The sequence below is a fragment of the Rhinoderma darwinii genome, unplaced genomic scaffold (genome assembly GCF_050947455.1).
Source record: "Rhinoderma darwinii isolate aRhiDar2 unplaced genomic scaffold, aRhiDar2.hap1 Scaffold_4169, whole genome shotgun sequence".
NCBI classification, from domain to species: Eukaryota; Metazoa; Chordata; class Amphibia; order Anura; family Rhinodermatidae; genus Rhinoderma; species Rhinoderma darwinii.
Window position 1 is genome coordinate 47100 of NW_027463729.1, and position 24311 is coordinate 71410.

Consider the following 24311-nt stretch of genomic DNA (forward strand, 5'->3'; position numbering starts at 1 on the left):
TTCCCACAGTCATCCACAACATACCCCAGAGTCATCCACAACAAGCCCCAGTCATCCACAACAAGCCCCAGTCATCCACAACGAGCCCCAGAGTCATCCACAATGTACTCCAGAGTCATCCACAACATACCCCAAAGTCATCCACAATGTACCCCAGAGTCACCCACAATGTGTCCCAGAGTCATCCACAACGTACCACAGAATCATCCAAAACATATCTCAGGGTCATCCACAACATACCCCAGAGTCATCCACATCATGCCCCAGAGACATCCACAATGTACCCCAGAGTCATCCACAACATACCCCAGAGTCATCCAGAATGTACCACAGAGTCATCCACAATGTACCCCAGAGTCATCCACAACAGATCCCAGAGTCATCCACAACGTGCCCCAGAGACATCCACAACGTGCCCCAGTCATCCACAACGAGCCCCAGAGTCATCCACAATGTACCCCAGAGTCATCCACAATGTACCCCAGTCATCCACAACCTGCCCCAGAGGCATCCACAACATACCACAGAGTCATCCACAACGTACCCCAGAGACATCCACAATGTACCCCAGAGTCATCCACAACATAACCCAGAGTCATCCACAACATGCCCCAGAGGCATCCACAACGTGCCCCAGAGTCATCCACAACGTGCCCCAGAGACATCCACAACGTGCCCCAGTCATCCACAACGTGCCCCAGAGTCATCCATAACATACCCTAGAGTCATCCACAATGTACCCCAGAGTCACCCACAATGTGTCCCAGAGTCATCCACAACGTACCACAGAATCATCCAAAACATATCCCAGGGTCATCCAGAACATACCCCAGAGTCATCCACAACATGCCCCAGAGTCATCCACAACATGCCCCAGAGGCATCCACAACATACCACAGAGTCATCCACAATGTACCCCAGAGTCATCCACAACATACCCCAGAGTCATCCAGAATGTACCACAGAGCCATCCACAATGTACCCCAGAGTCATCCACAACAGATCCCAGAGTCATCCACAACGTGCCCCAGAGTCATCCACAAGGTGTTCCAGTGTCATCCACAACATAACCCAGAGTCATCCACAACCTGCCCCAGAGGCATCCACAACATACCCCAGAGTCATCCACAACAAAACTCAGAGTCATCCACAACGTGCCCCAGAGTCATCCACAACGTGCCCCAGAGTCATCCACAACGTGCCCCAGAGTCATCCACAACGTGCCCCAGAGACATCCACAACGTGCCCGTCATCCACAACGAGCCCCAGAGTCATCCACAATGTACCCCAGAGTCATCCACAGCATACCCCAGAGTCATCCACAATGTACCCCAGAGTCACCCACAATGTGTCCCAGAGTCATCCACAACGTACCACAGAGTCATCCAAAACATATCCCAGGGTCATCCACAACATACCCCAGAGTCATCCACAACATAACCCAGAGTCATCCACAACATGCCCCAGAGTCATCCACAACATGCCCCAGAGTCATCCACAACATGCCCCAGAGGCATCCACAACATACCACAGAGTCATCCACAACGTACCCCAGAGACATCCACAATGTACCCCAGAGTCATCCACAACATATCCCAGAGTCATCCAGAATGTACCCCAGAGACATCCACAATGTACCCCAGAGTCATCCACAACATATCCCAGAGTCATCCAGAATGTACCACAGAGTCATCCACAATGTACCCCAGAGTCATCCACAACAGATCCCAGGGTCTGTAACGTCCATGGCCACGGGCCGTCGGGTTTACTCACCTCCTGACGCCCGAAGCCATGGATCCGTGAGCGCTGGTCCCCATCTCCGTCCTAGGAGACGCCAGCGCTCACTTCCGCTCCGGTCTGCTGTGTCCCTTAGGGTGCGCGCACACGCTCGTGCCCGGCCATAAAGGGCCAGTGCACGCACAAAGGAAATAATCAACTGCCATGATTTCCTGGGCTATACGAAGGCTCCAGGCCTTATGATCCTTGCCTGAGCGTTGTTAGTTTTCCCAGTCTGTCTTGCAAATGATCCCTTAGTGTTTCCCATTCCAGTTGTTACCCCTGCCTTGTTACCTGTTCCTGTATCCCGTGCTGTTCTTCTTCCTGTGCCAAGTAGTGTCGGATTCGTGCCACGTCCTGTGTCATCTGCCATGTCCAGAGGAATCCGCCATGTCCTGTGTCATCTGTTACGTCCGGAGGAATCCGCCACGTCCTGTGTCACCTGCCACGTCCGAAGGAATCCGCCATGTCCTGTATTCAACATACCCCAGAGTCATCCACAATGTGCCCCAGAGTCATCCACAACGTGCCCCAGAGTCATCCGCAACATACCCCAGAGTCATCAAGAATGTACCTCAGAGTCATCCAGAATGTACCCCAGAGTCATCCACAATGTACCCCAGAGTCATCCACAATGTACCCCAGAGTCATCCACAACAGATCCCAGGGTCTGTAGCGTCCATGGCCACGGGCCTTCGGGTTTACTCACTTCCCGACGCCCGCAGCCATGGATCCGTGAGCGCTGGTCCCCATCTCCTTCCTAGGAGACGCCAGAGCTCACTTCCGCTCCAGTCTGCTGTGTCTCGAAGAGTGCACGCACACGCTCGTGCCCGGCCATAAAGGGCCAGCGCGCGCACAAAGGAAATAGTCATGATCAACTGCCATGATTTCCTGGTCTATAAGAAGGCTCCAGGCCTTCTGATCCTTGCCTGAGCGTTGATAGTTTTCCCAGTCTGTCTTGCAAATAGTCCCTTAGTGTTTCCCGTTCCAGTTGTTACCCGTGCCTTGTTACCTGTTCCTGTATTTCATTCTGTTCTTCTTCCTGTGAGAACTAGTGTCGGAGTCGTGCCCCGTCCTGTGTCATCTGCCACGTCCGGAGGAATCCGCCACGTCCTGTGTCATCTGCCACCACCGGAGGAATCCGCCACGTCCTGTGACATCTGCCACGTCCGGAGGAATCCGCCACGACCTGTGTCATCTGCCACGCCCGGAGGAATCCGCCACGTCCTGTGTCATCTGCCACACCCGGAGGAATCCGCCACGTCCTGTGTCATCTGCCACGTCTGGAGGAATCCGCCACGTCCTGTCATCTGCCACATCCAGAGGAACTTGCCACGTCTGGCGCAACATGCGGCACCTGTGTCATCCGCCACGTCTGGCATTACCTGCTGCACCCTTCTCCATCTGTATCAGAGCTGCGGCCACTGTCTGGACTACCCATAGTTATATAGTTACATCGTTACATCGTTACACAGCTACATAGTTACATAGTTATATAGTTATATAGTTATATAGTTATATAGTTACATAGTTACATAGTTATATAGTTATACAGTTATACAGTTACACAGTTATACAGTTACAGTTACACCGTTACACCGTTATATAGTTACATCGTTACATCGTTACATAGTTACATAGTCACATAGTCACATAGTTACATAGTTATATAGTTATATTGTTAGTACGGTTGAAAAAAGACACATGTCCATCAAGTTCAACCAAGGGACGGGAAAAGGGAAGGGAAACATTTCTACACATAGGAGCGAATATTTTTTGGTTCTAGGAAATTATCTAACCCTTTTTTGCAGCATCTCCTGTCCCTGCTGTGACGGCTCCTGCGGTGTCTCCTGTCCCTGCTGTGACGGCTCCTGCGGTGTCTACTGTCCCTGCTGTGACGGCTCCTGCGGTGTCTACTGTCCCTGCTGTGACGGCTCCTGCGGTGTCTCCTGTCCCTGCTGTGACGGCTTCTGCGGTGTCTACTGTCCCTGCTGTGACGGCTTCTGCGGTGTCTACTGTCCCTGCTGTGACGGCTCCTGCGGTGTCTACTGTCCCTGCTGTGACGGCTCCTGCGGTGACTATTCCATAAATTCACCGCTCTTACAGTAAAGAAGGCTTGTCGCCTCTGCAGGTTGAACCTTTTTTTCTCCAGACGGAGGGAGCGCCCCCTTGTTTTTTGATGGGGTTTTACATGGAACAGGATTTCATCATATTTTTTGTATGTGCCATTCATATATTTATATAAGTTAATCATGTCCCCCCTTAGTCGTCTTTTTTCAAGGCTAAATAGGTTTAATTCTTTTAATCTTTCCTCATAACTTAGATTGGTGGAGGGATCTTGTGTTATTAGACTGTATAATGCTTAAAGAAAAGGCAGAACTTCTCCCACCATCAGTGGTGCGACAATGAGAAAGACGCTTGTCCAGTCTGCGCGATAATATCTCCTACATCCGGCCGACAGGTAACGTCCAAAATGAGAACAAGCCGCTGGAAAGACAAAAGGATCGTCACCGAACACCAATATATATAAAAACCCCAAAAGAAACAGGTCCCAGCGTTAATAACCGCAGCAAGGAAGAGATCTATCACGTGAGGACCGACGAGACGGTGGCACAGCCATACTGCCGTCTACTCCATCCTACACAAGCCGAGATCCGGGCGTTCACCTTTTTCACCCAAAAGTTCCGGCCATGGTTTGGCTGTACATAAATCTGCTGCATTTGCTGTTTATTCCGCAAATCTTGACAAAAAAATACCACAAGCTGACGTGACGCTGATGATGTTCGTAGGGCTGGGCGGCCTGTCCAAGGAGGAGCATTCAATCCAAGTACGAAGTCCCCCGGCCGCGCCCGCACTCATATTGTGCAAAAATACCAGCACTCAAAAACTGGACTTTTCCGGGCGCCCGGTGTAAACATTGTCTGGATGGCGACCGGACCCTACGACACAATCCTGGACATCCGGCACACAACACACCCGCGCTGCATCCCACTTGGTATCAGGCACCCGGGGGATATTGATCTGCGGTGGTTTTTTAATCCGCGGGGTGTCACTTGTATGTTGTAAACGCTGCTTATTTGTTGCAGGATTTCCACATTGAATTCAATGGGAGGCAAAACCCACAACAGCGGATGTTGCGTTTTTTTGCGGCGGAAAACGCAACTCAGAATAAAAATCTTCAACTCACCCAGAAGTCTGTGTTTCCTCATCCAGGCCGGCCTCCATGTGACCAGGATGAAACGTCGCTGCAGAGCGTCATGACGGACGTGTCGCCGTGGTAAGTATTTTTTTTGTGTGAAGTTTTCCGCAGCGGACAGTCCGGCCGAAAAACTGTAGCACAATTTGGTGCGGTTTTGCAGCTGGAATTCCCTGCAGCGCACACGGCGGATACGTTGTGGCTTTTACGCAGCGTAGCCGCCCTGTGTGAACATAACCCTGTCCGAGCTGGAGAGGAGTCTTACAAGGAGCTACAGAAGGAGGAATTGGGATGGGCAGGGGTGAAGCTGTAGCGGGCGCAGTCGTACCCGGGCCCTGGTGTCTAAGGGGGTCCTAAGGCCTCTCTTCTACATTAGACACCAGTATTAGAAATGGCGCACACTAGTTCCGGACCCGGTTACAGATTTTGCTTTGTGGCCCAGGACCTCCGAGTTACTCCTCTGGGGATGCAATTATCTAATATGTGCCCCATCCGGGTCCTGAAGAGCGATCAATGTGGGTGGCGTGGCAACTAATGCTGCTGCACAGGCGCTGGGTCCAGCTTCTAGAAACAGGATCTACAATAACCCTCAACACATCGGACCTCACCCCCATCAGGACATGACAAGCAAACGGTGGATTATTAGTGTAAGGACTCCCAGAAGATCTGCGCACCAGAATGATCCAGCCTCCGGCATGAAGAGCGTCTCTGCTCACATCCACATGACAACTCTTCCTGCACCTTGACAAGGCAACTCAGTATTATCCTGGGGACAGCGAGCAATACAACAACCAATCAAATTGCCTCTTTCCTTTTCTAGGCTGTGCTAGAACACTAAAAGCTGGGTTCTGATTGGTTACTGTAAGTCATGTCACCATGATAACACGGGGCAGGAAGTGTTGTCATGGGGATAAAACGTCTGTGTGGGGTCTCCACAGTAAACGGCCGGTCCAATCTTTTGTAGATAAATCTTCATACAATGAAAAGTTCTGACGTTTTCTAATAGACTTTATGTTTTAATTAAAACGTTAAGATCTCTGCTTGCTATCAGTGAACATCAACATTCCTCCTTCCTTCTGGAGGCAGAGAACTTGTCCTGAGCTAGTCCTGCTCACATAGGGCTCGTTACAGTGTATCTGGGGTCCCCCTGTTCATCTGCAGGTCATTACGTGGCCATAAGGAAACAAACACAAAAACTGAGACAATGTGACGAAAACTGCAATAACTTTATTTATAAAACTGTAACTTATTCCCAAACAACAAAAACTATTTCTTTAAACACCACGTGGTCTCTGTAACATGGTGTTACCACGTGGTCTCTGTAACGTGTGTTACCACGTGGTCTCTGTAACGTGTGTTACCACGTGGTCTCTGTAACATGTGTTACCACGTGGTCTCTGTAACGTGTTTTACCACGTGGTCTCTGTAACGTGGTGTTACCACGTGGTCTCTGTAACGTGGTGTTACCACGTGGTCTCTGTAACATGGTGTTACCACGTGGTCTCTGTAACGTGTGTTACCACGTGGTCTCTGTAACGTGTGTTACCACGTGGTCTCTGTAACATGTGTTACCACGTGGTCTCTGTAACGTGGTGTTACCACGTGGTCTCTGTAACGTGGTGTTACCACGTGGTCTCTGTAACGTGGTGTTACCACGTGGTCTCTGTAACGTGGTGTTACCACGTGGTCTCTGTAACATGGTGTTACCACGTGGTCTCTGTAACGTGTGTTACCACGTGGTCTCTGTAACGTGGTGTTACCACGTGGTCTCTGTAACATGGTGTTACCACGTGGTCTCTGTAACGTGTGTTACCACGTGGTCTCTGTAACGTGGTTTTACCACGTGGTCTCTGTAATGTCGTGTAGTGTGAACGGTCACCGCTGCTGAATTATTCCAGCATTCTGGTGGATAACGTATTCAGACACTGGCGGATGTTCTCCGGGCCGCGGAAAACGGACTTCAGGCCCCGCGGGATGTTCCGGCAGGAGGTGAGGTCCAGGTGTATGAGTGACTGGCAGCTGGTCAGTATATCCCTGCACAGAGAACACAGTGTGAGCGGGGGAGGGGAGACACGGCAGCGCTGTGAATGACGTCATTACCTGACAGGAGCCGCCTGCACTTTTGTTCCTGCGAGGCAGAGGGACTGCAGCGAGAAATTGGTTCCACCTCCGGAAAGGATTTCCAGGGCTTCGCTCAGTTCCATGTCACTGAAGTTCTGCCCGGTCAGGTCCAGCTCCTGCAGACTGTGCCACCATCGGCTGGTAAGAAGGGAGCAGCCAGTAGAGGGCAGTGTGCGCGTCTCTGTGGAGCAGTACATGCCCAGGTAAAGGTGCTCCAGATCTGCAAGGACATAACGGGTGAGGTGGAGACAGGACGGGCGGCTGCAGGAAACGTGCTATACGACGACGTGACAACAGTATAACCGAGGGCACAGTGCCCACCAGGTGCCAAGGCTCCACTAGTGGGTACAAGTGTCTGTGCCAAACATCCGCATGCAACATCTGGAGCAACATGAAAAGCCCGAGGCAACGCAGAAAACACAGTGAGGGGTTGTACATCTGGGTGGGTGACTGCATGTGGGGGGAGCAGGGTGCGCGCATTAACCCTTCCTGGGTCATTAATAAGTAGCGATGCCTCTTCAGTTACAATCATTCAGCTCAGTATCCGATGCCCCGCTCCAGGAAGAGTGTCAGCTCTGTGGGGCAGTAAGAACCTCTCCTCATGATTTATAATAATGATCAGTAGGACGGTGAGGACAGAGCGGACACACAGGAGCTCCCTCACCTGCACACGGTAGGTCACTGATCCCCTCTGGGGTCACCCCGAAGCAGCCGCGCAGGTCCAGCACCTTCAGATTGGTGGAGTCTTTCAGAAGAATCTTGCAGACAACGTCATTAACGAAGGAAAAACTGCTGGTGGCGAGACACAGCTCCCGAAGATGGCAGAAGCCGGGACCTCGTGGTAAGGACGACCTGGACTTCAGCCTGAATAAGAGGTTCAACAGCCGCAGAACCTGGGAATGAAGGGGTAAAAGAGGCACAAAGATGAGGAACCGGATCCCTAAGGCCTCATGCACACGACCGTAAAAACACCCGTTATTGCGGGTCGTAATCCGGTCCTATAGACTTCTGTTAATCACGGGCACCTTCCCGTTTTCTCACGGGAAGGTGCCCGTGCCGTTAAAAAAATAGAACATGTTCGATTTTTTCATTTTACGGGCCATGCTGCTATGCTTTATAATGGGAGCACGGCTCGCAAAAGCGGCCGGCTGCCCGTGGCCGGCCGTGCTCGTAATTACGAGCACGGTCGTGTGCATGAGACCTTAGGGTGAGTGACCGAGAAGTGTGCAGTGTATGATGGGAAATCAGTGACTGGTGAGAATGCAGTGTATGATGGGAGATCAGAGTATGATGGTGACTGGTGAGAACGCAGTGTATGATGGGAGATCAGTGTATGATGGGAGGTCAGTGTATGATGGGAGATCAGTGTATGATGGGAGGTCAGTGTATGATGGGAGGTCAGTGTATGATGGGAGATCAGTGTATGATTGGAGGTCAGTCTATGATGGTGACTGATGAGAACGCAGTGTATGATGGGAGGTCAGTCTATGATGGTGACTGATGAGAACGCAGTGTATGATGGGAGATCAGTGTATGATGGGAGATCAGTGTATGCTGGTGACTGATGAGAACACAGTGTATGATGGGAGATCAGTCTATGATGGGAGATCAGTCTATGATGGGAGATCAGTGTATGCTGGTGACAGGTGAGAACGCAGTGTATGATGGGAGATCAGCGTATAATGGGAGATCAGTGTATGATGGGAGGTCAGTGTATGATGGGAGATCAGTGTATGATGGGAGGTCAGTCTATGATGGTGACTGGTGAGAACGCAGTGTATGATGGGAGATCAGTGTATGATGGGAGGTCAGTCTATGATGGTGACTAATGAGAACGCAGTGTATGATGGGAGATCAGTGTATGATGGGAGATCAGTGTATGATGGGAGGTCAGTGTATGATGGGAGGTCAGTGTATGATGGGAGATCAGTGTATGATGGTAGGTCAGTCTATGATGGTGACTAATGAGAACGCAGTGTATGATGGGAGATCAGTGTATGATGGGAGATCAGTGTATGATGGGAGATCAGTGTATGATGGGAGGTCAGTGTATGATGGGAGATCAGTGTATGATTGGAGGTCAGTCTATGATGGTGACTGATGAGAACGCAGTGTATGATGGGAGGTCAGTCTATGATGGTGACTGATGAGAACGCAGTGTATGATGGGAGATCAGTGTATGATGGGAGATCAGTGTATGCTGGTGACTGATGAGAACACAGTGTATGATGGGAGATCAGTCTATGATGGGAGATCAGTGTATGCTGGTGACTGGTGAGAACGCAGTGTATGATGGGAGATCAGCGTATAATGGGAGATCAGTGTATGATGGGAGGTCAGTGTATGATGGGAGATCAGTGTATGATGGGAGGTCAGTCTATGATGGTGACTGGTGAGAACGCAGTGTATGATGGGAGATCAGTGTATGATGGGAGATCAGTCTATGATGGGAGATCAGTGTATGCTGGTGACTGGTGAGAACGCAGTGTATGATGGGAGATCAGCGTATAATGGGAGATCAGTGTATGATGGGAGGTCAGTGTATGATGGGAGATCAGTGTATGATGGGAGGTCAGTCTATGATGGTGACTGGTGAGAACGCAGTGTATGATGGGAGATCAGTGTATGATGGGAGGTCAGTCTATGATGGTGACTAATGAGAACGCAGTGTATGATGGGAGATCAGTGTATGATGGGAGATCAGTGTATGATGGGAGATCAGTCTATGATGGGAGATAAGTCTATGATGGGAGATAAGTCTATGATGGGAGATCAGTCTATGATAGGAGATCAGTCTATGATGGGAGATCAGGGTATGCTGGTGACTGGTGAGAAAGCAGTGTATGATGGGAAATCAGTGTATGATGGGAAATCAGTGTATGATGGGAGGTCAGTGTATGATGGGAGATCAGTGTATGATTGGAGGTCAGTCTATGATGGTGACTGATGAGAACGCAGTGTATGATGGGAGATCAGTGTATGATGGGAGATCAGTGTATGATGGGAGGTCAGTGTATGATGGGAGATCAGTGTATGATGGGAGGTCAGTCTATGATGGTGACTAATGAGAACGCAGTGTATGATGGGAGATCAGTGTATGATGGGAGATCAGTGTATGATGGGAGATCAGTGTATGATGGGAGGTCAGTGTATGATGGGAGATCAGTGTATGATTGGAGGTCAGTCTATGATGGTGACTGATGAGAACGCAGTGTATGATGGGAGGTCAGTCTATGATGGTGACTGATGAGAACGCAGTGTATGATGGGAGATCAGTGTATGATGGGAGATCAGTGTATGCTGGTGACTGATGAGAACACAGTGTATGATGGGAGATCAGTCTATGATGGGAGATCAGTGTATGCTGGTGACTGGTGAGAACGCAGTGTATGATGGGAGATCAGCGTATAATGGGAGATCAGTGTATGATGGGAGGTCAGTGTATGATGGGAGATCAGTGTATGATGGGAGGTCAGTCTATGATGGTGACTGGTGAGAACGCAGTGTATGATGGGAGATCAGTGTATGATGGGAGATCAGTGTATGATGGGAGATCAGTCTATGATGGGAGATCAGTCTATGATGGGAGATCAGTGTATGCTGGTGACTGGTGAGAATGCAGTGTATGATGGGAGATCAGCGTATAATGGGAGATCAGTGTATGATGGGAGGTCAGTGTATGATGGGAGATCAGTGTATGATGGGAGGTCAGTCTATGATGGTGACTGGTGAGAACGCAGTGTATGATGGGAGATCAGTGTATGATGGGAGGTCAGTCTATGATGGTGACTAATGAGAACGCAGTGTATGATGGGAGATCAGTGTATGATGGGAGATCAGTGTATGATGGGAGATCAGTCTATGATGGGAGATAAGTCTATGATGGGAGATAAGTCTATGATGGGAGATCAGTCTATGATAGGAGATCAGTCTATGATGGGAGATCAGGGTATGCTGGTGACTGGTGAGAAAGCAGTGTATGATGGGAAATCAGTGTATGATGGGAAATCAGTGTATGATGGGAGGTCAGTCTATGATGGTGACTGGTGAGAACGCAGTGTATGATGGGAGATCAGTGTATGATGGGAGGTCAGTCTATGATGGGAGATCAGTCTATGATGGGAGATAAGTCTATGATGGAAGATCAGTCTATGATAGGAGATCAGTCTATGATGGGAGATCAGTGTATGCTGGTGACTGGTGAGAAAGCAGTGTATGATGGGAGATCAGTGTATGATGGGAGATCAGTGTATGATACGGATGAGGGTGTAGAGATAGAGGAGATACGGATGAGGGTGTAGAGATTGAGATGATACGGATGAGGGTGTAGAGATAGAGAAACGGATGAGGGTGCGGTTTCATAGTCCGTCTCTTATTATAGTCCCTCTCTTATTATCCTCCATCTCTTATTATAGTCCCTCTCTTATTATAGTCCATCTCTTAGAATAGTCCATCTCTTATTATAATCCCTCTCTTATTATAGTCCCTCTCTTATTATAGTCCCTCTCTTATTATAGTCCCTCTCTTATTATAGTCCCTCTCTTATTATAGTTCATCTCTTATTATAGTCCCTCTCTTATTATAGTCCCTTTATTATAGTCCCTCTCTTATTATCCTCCATCTCTTATTATAGTCCGTTTCTTATTATAGTCCCTCTCTTATTATAGTCCGTTTCTTATTATAGTCCCTCTCTTATTATAGTCCGTCTCTTATTATAGTCCCTTTCTTATTATAGTCCCTCTCTTATTATCCTCCATCTCTTATTATAGTCCCTCTCTTATTATCCTCCCTCTCTTATTATAGTCCGTTTCTTATTATAGTCCCTCTATTATCCTCCGTCTCTTATTATAGTCTCTCTCTTATTATAGTCCCTCTCTTATTAGTCAGTTTCTTATTATAGTCCCTCTCTTATTATAGTCCCTCTTATTATCCTCCGTCTCTTATTATAGTCCGTCTTTTATTATCCTCCGTCTCTTATTATAGTCCCTCTCTTATTATAGTCCCTCTCTTATTATCCTCCATCTCTTATTATAGTCCCTCTCTTATTAGTCAGTTTCTTATTATAGTCCCTCTCTTATTATAGTCCCTCTTATTATCCTCCATCTCTTATTATAGTCCGTCTTTTACTATAGTCCGTCTTTTATTATAGTCCGTCTCTTATTATAGTCCCTCTTATTATAGTCCCTCTCTTATTATAGTCCCTCTCTTATTATCCTCCATCTCTTATTATAGTCCCTCTCTTATTATAGTCCGTTTCTTATTATAGTCCGTCTCTTATTATCCTCCATCTCTTATTATAGTCCCTCTCTTATTATAGTCCCTCTCTTATTATAGTCCCTCTCTTATTATGCTCCATCTCTTATTATAGTCCGTCTCTTATTATAGTCCTTCTCTTATTATAGTCCGTCTCTTATTATAGTCCCTCTCTTATTATAGTCCCTCTCTTATTATAGTCCCTCTCTTATTATAGTCCCTCTCTTATTATAGTCCCTCTCTTATTATGCTCCATCTCTTATTATAGTCCTTCTCTTATTATAGTCCGTCTATTATAGTCCGTCTCTTATTATAGTCCCTCTCTTATTATCCTCCGTCTCTTATTATAGTCCCTCTCTTATTATAGTCCCTCTCTTATTATAGTCCCTCTCTTATTATAGTCTCTCTCTTATTATAGTCCGTCTCTTATTATCCTCCCTCTCTTATTATAGTCCCTCTCTTATTATGGTCCCTCTCTTATTATGGTCCGTCTCTTATTATAGTCCGTCTCTTATTATAGTCCGTCTCTTATTATAGTCCGTCTCTTATTATAGTCCCTCTCTTATTATAGTCCGTCTCTTATTATAGTCCGTCTCTTATTATAGTCCATCTCTTATTATAGTCCCTCTCTTATTATGGTCCGTCTCTTATTATAGTCCGTCTCTTATTATAGTCCGTCTCTTATTATAGTCCCTCTCTTATTATAGTCCCTCTCTTATTATAGTCCCTCTCTTATTATAGTCCCTCTCTTATTATAGTCCCTCTCTTATTATGCTCCATCTCTTATTATAGTCCTTCTCTTATTATAGTCCGTCTATTATAGTCCGTCTCTTATTATAGTCCCTCTCTTATTATCCTCCGTCTCTTATTATAGTCCCTCTCTTATTATAGTCCCTCTCTTATTATAGTCCCTCTCTTATTATAGTCTCTCTCTTATTATAGTCCGTCTCTTATTATCCTCCCTCTCTTATTATAGTCCCTCTCTTATTATGGTCCCTCTCTTATTATGGTCCGTCTCTTATTATAGTCCGTCTCTTATTATAGTCCGTCTCTTATTATAGTCCGTCTCTTATTATAGTCCCTCTCTTATTATAGTCCGTCTCTTATTATAGTCCGTCTCTTATTATAGTCCATCTCTTATTATAGTCCCTCTCTTATTATAGTCCGTCTCTTATTATAGTCCCTCTCTTATTATCCTCCCTCTCTTATTATAGTCCCTCTTATTATACTCCCTCTCTTATTATAGTCCCTCTCTTATTATCCTCCATCTCTTATTATAGTCCCTCTCTTATTATCCTCCCTCTCTTATTATAGTCCCTCTCTTTTTATAGTCCCTATCTTATTATAGTCCGCACGGTCATTCCAGATTTTGGTTTGGCAGGTTTACAATTCAGGGCGGCCATAGTGGTAGTGACCCAGGAGCAGATACAGCGGATATTCAGTGGGGTTTATACACATTACAGCAGGATCCTTGGGAGGGTCCGGCCCCTTCTCACCTCCAGGTTTGGACATGAGGCCTGTAGCCTCTCGGCAGGGATTTGAAAATCCATTATGTGATCCTTTATTCCTCTATTCAGCTCCAGGACCCGCAGATCAGGACACGAGCCGCTCTAAAGACACAATACAGGGCAGATAAACAGGGGGGTGGCAAGAAGGAGGCGGGGTGACGGGGTAGGTGGCGGGGTGACAGGGGTGTAGGAGGCGGGGTGATGGGTGGGGGGGAGGAGTAGCAGGCGGGTTGGGGGGAGTAGGAGGCGGGGTGACGGGTGGGGGAGTAGGAGGTGGGGTGATGGGAGTAGGAGGCGGGGTGATGGGAGTAGGAGGCGGGGAGATGGATGGGGGGGGAGTAGGTGGCGGGGTTACAGGGAAGTAGGAGGCGGGGTGACAGGGGAGTAGGGGGCGGAGTGACAGAGGAGTAGGGGGCGGGGTGACAGGGGAGTAGGGGGCGTGGTGACAAAGGAGTAGGAGGCGGGGTGACAGGGAAGTAGGAGGCGGGGTGACAGGGGAGTAGGAGGCGGGTGACGGGTGACGGGGGGAGTAGGAGGCGGGGTGACAGGGGAGTAGGAGGCGGGGTGACAGGGGAGTAGGAGGCGGCTGACGTGTGGGGGGGGAGTAGGAGGCGGAGTGACAGGGGAGTAGGGGGCGGAGCGACAGGGGAGTAGGGGGCGGAGCGACAGGAGTAGGGGTGGGGTGGGGGGGAGTAGGAGGCGGGGTGATGGGTGGGGGGGGGAGTAGGAGGCGGGGTGATGGGTGGGGGGGAAGTAGGAGGCGGGGTGACGGGTGGGGGCGTGGTGACAGGGGAGTAGTTGGCTGGGTGACAGGGGAGTAGGAGGCGGGGTGACGGGTGGGTGACAGGGGAGTAGGAGGCGGGGTGACGGGTGGGTGGGGGGAGTAGGAGGCGGGGTGACGGGTGGGTGGGGGGAGTAGGAGGCGGGGTGACGGCTGGGTGGGGAGGGAGTAGGAGGCGGGGTGACAGAGTAGGAGGCGGGGTGACAGAGTAGGAGGCGGGCTGACAGGGAAGTAAGAGGCGGGGTGACGGGTGGGGGGAGTAGGAGGCGGGGTGACGGCTGGGTGGGGGGAGTAGGAGGCGGGGTGACGGCTGGGTGGGGGGAGTAGGAGGCGGGGTGACTTTGGGGGGGAGTAGGAGGCGGGATGACGGGTGGGTGGGGGGGGAGTAGGAGGTGTGGTGATGGGTGGGTGGGGGAGTAGGAGGCGGGGTGACAGGGAAGTAGGAGGCGGGGTGACAGGGAAGTAGGAGGCGGGGTGACGGGAGGGGGGGAGGAGGCGGGGTGACGGGTGGGGGGGAGGAGGCGGGGTGACGGGTGGGGGGCTGAGTGGCAGGATACAGGGTGACAACTAATCTTGATCTTGTCACTTCCATTGTTCCTCTGTATATAAATAATTGATATATTTGCTGGGGGATGATAGGGAGGAGATGGGAGTGATGATCCTGTAGGGGGCAGTAGTATCTCACCGCCAGCAGGTTTATGATGCCGCTGGTTTGCGTGTTGAAGGACAGATACAAAAAGCGGAGGCCGGCACCGCGCACCCCCAGGAAGCGAGACACAGCATTACTATCCACCTGCGGAGACAGTCACATGTTACATCCACCCAGCGCAGAGCGTCCCGCACCCCACAGCACCTACCTGAGAGTTCTGCAGATTGAGGGCGGTCAAGAGAGGGCAGCGCTCACCCACAGACTTCAGACCGTCCGCCGTCACTTTACTGCAGTGAGACAGCGTCAGAGAGGTCAGCAGCGGGCACCAGACAGAGAGATTCTGCAAGAGACAGACACAGAGTGTGAGAGACACGAGAGAGACAGGCGGAAAGAGAGAGAGACAGGCGGAAAGAAAGAGAGAGAGACAGGCGGAAAGAAAGAGAGAGAGACAGGCGGAAAGAGAGACAGGAGGATAGAGACAGGCGGAAAGAGAGAGACAGGCGGAAAGAGAGAGACAGGCGGAAAGAGAGAGAGAGACAGGAGGATAGAGACAGGCGGAAAGAGAGACAGGCGGAAAGAGAGAGGCAGGCGGAAAGAGAGGCAGGCGGAAAGAGAGGCAGGCGGAAAGAGAGAGACAGGAGGATAGAGAGAGAGTGAGGTGGGGGCTGCAGGGTGAGGAGGGGGCTGCAGGGTGAGGAGGTGGCTGCGGGGTGAGGAGGGGGCTGCGGGGTGAAGAGGGGGCTGCGGGGTGAGGAGGGGGCTGCGGGGTGAGGAGGGGGCTGCGGGGTGAAGAGGGGGCTGCGGGGTGAAGAGGGGGCTGCGGGTGAGGAGGGGGCTGCAGGGTGAGGAGGGGGCTGCGGGGTGAAGAGGGGCTGCGGGGTGAGGAGGGGGCTGCGGGGTGAGGAGGGGGCTGCGGGGTGAGGAGGGGGCTGCAGGACGTTACCTGAAGGACTAATACGTTGTGAATATGCCAGTGATGAAGAGAGAACTCAGAGACCAGAGAGAGTCTGAAAGAGAGAGGTTATAATCAGTACATCCTCTGTGCTGCTGTGAGGATCCTGATATCACCAGACAGGACATTACATCCTCTGTGCTGTTGTGAGGAGCCTGATATCACCAGACAGGACAATACATCCTCTGTGCTGCTGTGAGGACCCTGATATCACCAGACAGGACATTACATCCTCTGTGCTGCTGTGAGGATCCTGATATCACCAGACAGGACAATACATCCTCTGTGCTGCTGTGAGGATCCTGATATCACCAGAAAGGACAATACATCCTCTGTGCTGCTGTGGGGACCTTCAGCTATAGCAGACAGGCTGGTTTATCATCTTATATGTAAAACTCAGGAAAACGAGGCAGATATATGTGACGGGCGCCGGTCTAATAACAGAAGATGCTACAAATATCGCGCTTTCCCTTAATAACTTGTTGAACAATAAACCGGCTGCTAAATGTCGCTCAACGGGATGAGACAAGAGGGGGAGAGGGGCGAATACAACAAACCAGGAGGATAGAGCAGCAATTATACCGGCACATAATAAAAAGAGCCTTATCACAGTACAATCACATTAGAGGATAGCCCTATATATTCATATATATACCCCTATACTGGTAAGAGGGTAGCCCTATATACACAACATATATACCCCTATACTGTATCAGGATCTCTGACACTTATAATATAAGATAGCCCTATATACACATATATACCCCTATACTGTATCAGGACCTCTGACACTTATAATATAAGAGGATAGCCCTATATATCCAAATATACCCCTATACTGGTAAGAGGGTAGCCCTATATACACACATATATACGCCTATACTGTATCAGGACCTCTGACACCTATAATAATATAAGAGGATAGCCCTATATACACATATATATCCCTATACTGTATCAGGACCTCTGACACCTATAATAATATAAGAGGATAGCCCTATATATCCATATATACCCCTATACTGTATCAGGACCTCTGACACCTATAATAATATAAGAGGATAGCCCTATATACACACATATATACCCCTATACTGTATCAGGACCTCTGACACCTATAATATAAGAGGATAGCCCTATATACACATATATACCCCTATACTGTATCAGGATCTCTGACACCTATAATATAAGAGGATAGCCCTATATATCCATATATACCCCTATACTGTACCAGGACCTCTGACACCTATAATATAAGAGGATAGCCCTATATATCCATATATACCCCTATACTGTATCAGGACCTCTGATATCTATAATATAAGAGGATAGCCCTATATATCCATATATACCCCTATACTGTATCAGGACCTCTGACACCTATAATATAAGAGGATTGCCCTATATACACATATATACCCCTATACTGTATCAGGACCTCTGACACCTATAATATAAGTGGTTAGCCCTATATATCCATATATACCCCTATACTGTATCAGTACCTCTGACAGCTAACATTAGAGGATAGCCCTATATACACATATATACCCCTATACTGTATCAGGACCTCTGACAGCTAACATTAGAGGATAGCCCTATATACACAACATATTTACCCCTATACTGTATCAGGACCTCTGACAGCTATAATATAAGAGGATAGCCCTATATATCCATATATACCCCTATAGTGTATCAGGACCTCTGACATCTATAATATAAGAGGTTAGCCCTATATATCCATATATACCCCTATACTGTATCAGGACCTCTGACACCGATAATATAAGAGGATAACCCTATATATCCATATATACCCCTATACTGTATCAGGACCTCTGACACCTATAATAATATAAGAGGATAGCCCTATATACACAACATATATACCCCTATACTGTATCAGGACCTCTGACATCTATAATAATATAAGAGGATAGCCCTATATACACATATATACCCGTATACTGTATCAGGACCTCTGACAGCTAACATTAGAGGATAGCCCTATATATCCATATATACCCCTATACTGTATCAGGACCTCTGACACCTATAATATAAGAGGATAGCCCTATATATCCATATATACCCCTATATTGTATCAGGACCTCTGACACCTATAATATAAGAGGATAGCCCTATATATCCATATATACCCCTATACTGTATCAGGACCTCTGACACCTATAATAATATAAGAGGATAGCCCTATATATCCATATATACCCCTATACTGTATCAGGACCTCTGACACCTATAATATAAGATAGCCCTATATATCCATATATACCCCTATACTGTATCAGGACCTCTGACACCTATAATATAAGAGGATAGCCCTATATATCCATATATACCCCTATACAGTATCAGGAACTCGGACACCTATAATATAAGAGGATAGCCCTATATATCCATATATACCCCTATACTGTATCAGGACCTGTGACACCTATAATAATATAAGAGGATAGCCCTATATATCCATATATACCCCTATACTGTATCAGGACCTCTGACACCTATAATATAAGAGGATTGCCCTATATATACCCCTATACTGTATCAGGACATCTGACACCTATAATATAAGAGGTTAGCCCTATATATCCATATATACCCCTATACTGTATCAGGACCTCTGACACCTATAATATAAGAGGTTAGCCCTATATATCCATATATACCCCTATACTGTATCAGGACCTCTGACAGCTATAACATAAGAGGATAGCCCTATATATCCATATATACCCCTATACTGTATCAGGACCTCTGACAGCTAACATTAGAGGATAGCCCTATATACACATATATACCCCTATACTGTATCAGGACCTCTGACAGCTAACATTAGAGGATAGCCCTATATACACAACATATTTACCCCTATACTGTATCAGGACCTCTGACAGCTATAATATAAGAGGATAGCCCTATATATCCATATATACCCCTATAGTGTATCAGGACCTCTGACATCTATAATATAAGAGGTTAGCCCTATATATCCATATATACCCCTATACTGTATCAGGACCTCTGACACCGATAATATAAGAGGATAACCCTATATATCCATATATACCTATACTGTATCAGGACCTCTGACACCTATAATAATATAAGAGGATAGCCCTATATACACAACATATATACCCCTATACTGTATCAGGACCTCTGACATCTATAATAATATAAGAGGATAGCCCTATATACACATATATACCCGTATACTGTATCAGGACCTCTGACAGCTAACATTAGAGGATAGCCCTATATATCCATATATACCCCTATACTGTATCAGGACCTCTGACACCTATAATATAAGAGGATAGCCCTATATATCCATATATACCCCTATATTGTATCAGGACCTCTGACACCTATAATATAAGAGGATAGCCCTATATATCCATATATACCCCTATACTGTATCAGGACCTCTGACACCTATAATAATATAAGAGGATAGCCCTATATATCCATATATACCCCTATACTGTATCAGGACCTCTGACACCTATAATATAAGATAGCCCTATATATCCATATATACCCCTATACTGTATCAGGACCTCTGACACCTATAATATAAGAGGATAGCCCTATATATCCATATATACCCCTATACTGTATCAGGAACTCTGACACCTATAATATAATAGGATAGCCCTATATATCCATATATACCCCTATACTGTATCAGGACCTGTGACACCTATAATAATATAAGAGGATAGCCCTATATATCCATATATACCCCTATACTGTATCAGGACCTCTGACACCTATAATATAAGAGGATTGCCCTATATATACATATATACCCCTATACTGTATCAGGACATCTGACACCTATAATATAAGAGGTTAGCCCTATATATCCATATATACCCCTATACTGTATCAGGACCTCTGACACCTATAATATAAGAGGTTAGCCCTATATATCCATATATACCCCTATACTGTATCAGGACCTCTGACAGCTATAATATAAGACGATAGCCCTATATATCCATATATACCCCTATACTGTATCAGGACCTCTGACAGCTATAATATAAGACGATAGCCCTATATATCCATATATACCCCTATACTGTATCAGGACCTCTGACAGCTATAATATAAGACGATAGCCCTATATATCCATATATACCCCTATACTGTATCAGGACCTCTGACATCTATAATATAAGAGGATAGCCCTATATACACATATATACCCCTATACTGTATCAGGACCTCTGACACCTATAATATAAGAGGATTGCCCTATATACACACATATATACCCCTATACTGTATCAGGACCCCTGACAGCTAACATTAGAGGATAGCCCTATATACACATATATACCCCTATACTGTATCAGGACCTCTGACACCTATAATAATATAAGAGGATAGCCCTATATATCCATATATACCCCTATACTGTATCAGGACCTCTGACACCTATAATATAAGAGGATTGCCCTATATATACATATATACCCCTATACTGTATCAGGACCTCTGACACCTATAATATAAGAGGATTGCCCTATATATACCCCTATACTGTATCAGGACCTCTGACACCTATAATATAAGAGGATTGCCCTATATATACATATATACCCCTATACTGTATCAGGACTTCTGACACCTATAATATAAGAGGTTAGCCCTATATATCCATATATACCCCTATACTGTATCAGGACCTCTGACAGCTATAATATAAGAGGATTGCCCTATATATCCATATATACCCCTATACTGTATCGGGACCTCTGACATCTATAATATAAGAGGATAGCCCTATATATCCATATATACCCCTATACTGTATCAGGACCTCTGACAGCTAACATTAGAGGATAGCCCTATATATCCATATATACCCCTATACTGTATCAGGACCTCTGACACCTATAATATAAGAGGTTAGCCCTATATATCCATATATACCCCTATACTGTATCAGGACCTCTGACAGCTAACATTAGAGGATAGCCCTATATACACATATATACCCCTATAATGTATCAGGACCTCTGACACCTATAATAATATAAGAGGATAGCCCTAAATACACATATATACCCCTATACTGTATCAGGACCTCTGACACCTATAATATAAGAGGTTAGCCCTATATATCCATATATACCCCTATACTGTATCAGGAACTCTGACACCTATAATATAAGAGGATTGCCCTATATATCCATATATACCCCTATACTGTATCAGGACCTCTGACACCTATAATATAAGAGGTTAGACCTATATATCCATATATACCCCTATACTGTATCAGGACCTCTGATACCTATAATATAAGAGGATTGCCCTATATATCCATATATACCCCTATACTGTATCAGGACCTGACACCTATAATAATATAAGAGGATTGCCCTATATACACATATATACCCCTATACTGTATCAGGACCTCTGACACCTATAATATAAGAGGATTGCCCTATATATCCATATATACCCTTATACTGTATAAGGACCTCTGACACCTATAATAATATTAGAGGATAGCCCTATATACACATATATACCCCTATACTGTATCAGGACCTCTGACACCTATAATAATATAAGAGGATAGCCCTATATACACATATATACCCCTATACTGTATCAGGACCTCTGACACCTATAATAATATAAGAGGTTAGCCCTATATATTCATATATACCCCTCCACTCTATCAGGACCTCTGACATCTATAATATAAGATAGCCCTATATATCCATATATACCCCTATACTGTATCAGGACCTCTTACACCTATAATATAAGAGGATTGCCCTATATATCCATATATACCCCTATACTGTATCAGGACCTCTGACATCTATAATATAAGAGGATAGCCCTATATATCCATATATACCCCTATACTGTATCAGTACCTCTGACAGCTAACATTAGAGGATAGCCCTATATACACATATATACCCCTATACTGTATCAGGACCTCTGACAGCTAACATTAGAGGATAGCCCTATATACACATATATACCCCTATACTGTATCAGGACCTGACACCTATAATAATATTAGAGGATTGCCCTATATACACATATATACCCCTATACTGTATCAGGACCTCTGACACCTATAATATAAGAGGATTGCCCTATATATCCATATATACCCTTATACTGTATCAGGACCTCTGACATCTATAATATAAGAGGATAGCCCTATATATCCATATATACCCCTATACTGTATCAGGACCTCTGACAGCTAACATTAGAGGATAGCCCTATATACACATATATACCCCTATACTGTATCAGGACCTCTGACAGCTAACATTAGAGGATAGCCCTATATACACAACATATTTACCCCTATACTGTATCAGGACCTCTGACACCTATAATAATATAAGAGGATAGCCCTATATATCCATATATACCCCTATACTGTATCAGGACCTCTGACACCTATAATATAAGAGGTTAGCCCTATATATCCATATATACCCCTATACTGTATCAGGACCTCTTACACCTATAATATAAGAGGATTGCCCTATATATCCATATATACCCCTATACTGTATCAGGACCTCTGACATCTATAATATAAGAGGATAGCCCTATATATCCATATATACCCCTATACTGTATCAGGACCTCTGACATCTATAATATAAGAGGATAGCCCTATATATCCATATATACCACTATACTGTATCAGGACCTCTGACACCTATAATATAAGAGGATAGCCCTATATATCCATATATACCCCTATACTGTATCAGGACCTCTGACATCTATAATATAAGAGGATAGCCCTATATATCCATATATACCCCTATACTGTATCAGGACCTTTGACATCTATAATATAAGAGGATAGCCCTATATACACAACATATATACCCCTATACTGTATCAGGACCTCTGACACCTATAATAATATAAGAGGATAGCCCAATATATCCATAAATACCCCTATACTGTATCAGGACCTCTGACACCTATAATATAAGAGGTTAGCCCTATATATCCATATATACCCCTATACTGTATCAGGACCTCTGACACCTATAAGAGGATTGTCCTATATATCCATATATACCCCTATACTGTATCAGGACCTCTGACACCTATAATATAAGAGGATTGCACTATATATACATATATACCCCTATACTGTATCAGGACCTCTGACACCTATAATATAAGAGGATTGCCCTATATATACATATATACCCCTATACTGTATCAGGACCTCTGACACCTATAATATAAGAGGATTGCCCTATATATACATATATACCCCTATACTGTATAAGGACTTCTGACACCTATAATATAAGAAGTTAGCCCTATATATCCATATATACCCCTATACTGTATCAGGACCTCTGACAGCTATAATATAAGAGGATTGCCCTATATATCCATATATACCCCTATACTGTATCAGGACCTCTGACAGCTATAATATAAGAGGATAGCCCTATATATCCATATATACCCCTATAGTGTATCAGGACCTCTGACATCTATAATATAAGAGGTTAGCCCTATATATCCATATATACCCCTATACTGTATCAGGACCTCTGACACCGATAATATAAGAGGATAACCCTATATATCCATATATACCCCTATACTGTATCAGGACCTCTGACACCTATAATAATATAAGAGGATAGCCCTATATACACAACATATATACCCCTATACTGTATCAGGACCTCTGACATCTATAATAATATAAGAGGATAGCCCTATATACACATATATACCCGTATACTGTATCAGGACCTCTGACAGCTAACATTAGAGGATAGCCCTATATATCCATATATACCCCTATACTGTATCAGGACCTCTGACACCTATAATATAAGAGGATAGCCCTATATATCCATATATACCCCTATATTGTATCAGGACCTCTGACACCTATAATATAAGAGGATAGCCCTATATATCCATATATACCCCTATACTGTATCAGGACCTCTGACACCTATAATAATATAAGAGGATAGCCCTATATATCCATATATACC

General features: G+C 45.8%; 1 protein-coding gene across 1 annotated transcript; it reads right to left on the minus strand.

Annotated features, from left to right (window-relative positions):
- Positions 1-6179: 6179 nt before the first annotated feature.
- LOC142709580 (F-box/LRR-repeat protein 6-like) lies at positions 6180-16291 on the minus strand (the record flags this gene model as incomplete). Its single annotated transcript, XM_075848497.1, has 7 exons — positions 6180-7006; positions 7073-7313; positions 7758-7986; positions 13843-13956; positions 15321-15428; positions 15493-15624; positions 16228-16291. Coding segments are annotated over 7 exons (1033 nt in total), but the record flags the coding sequence as incomplete, so codon positions are not given.
- Between the last annotated feature and the right edge of the window lie 8020 nt (positions 16292-24311).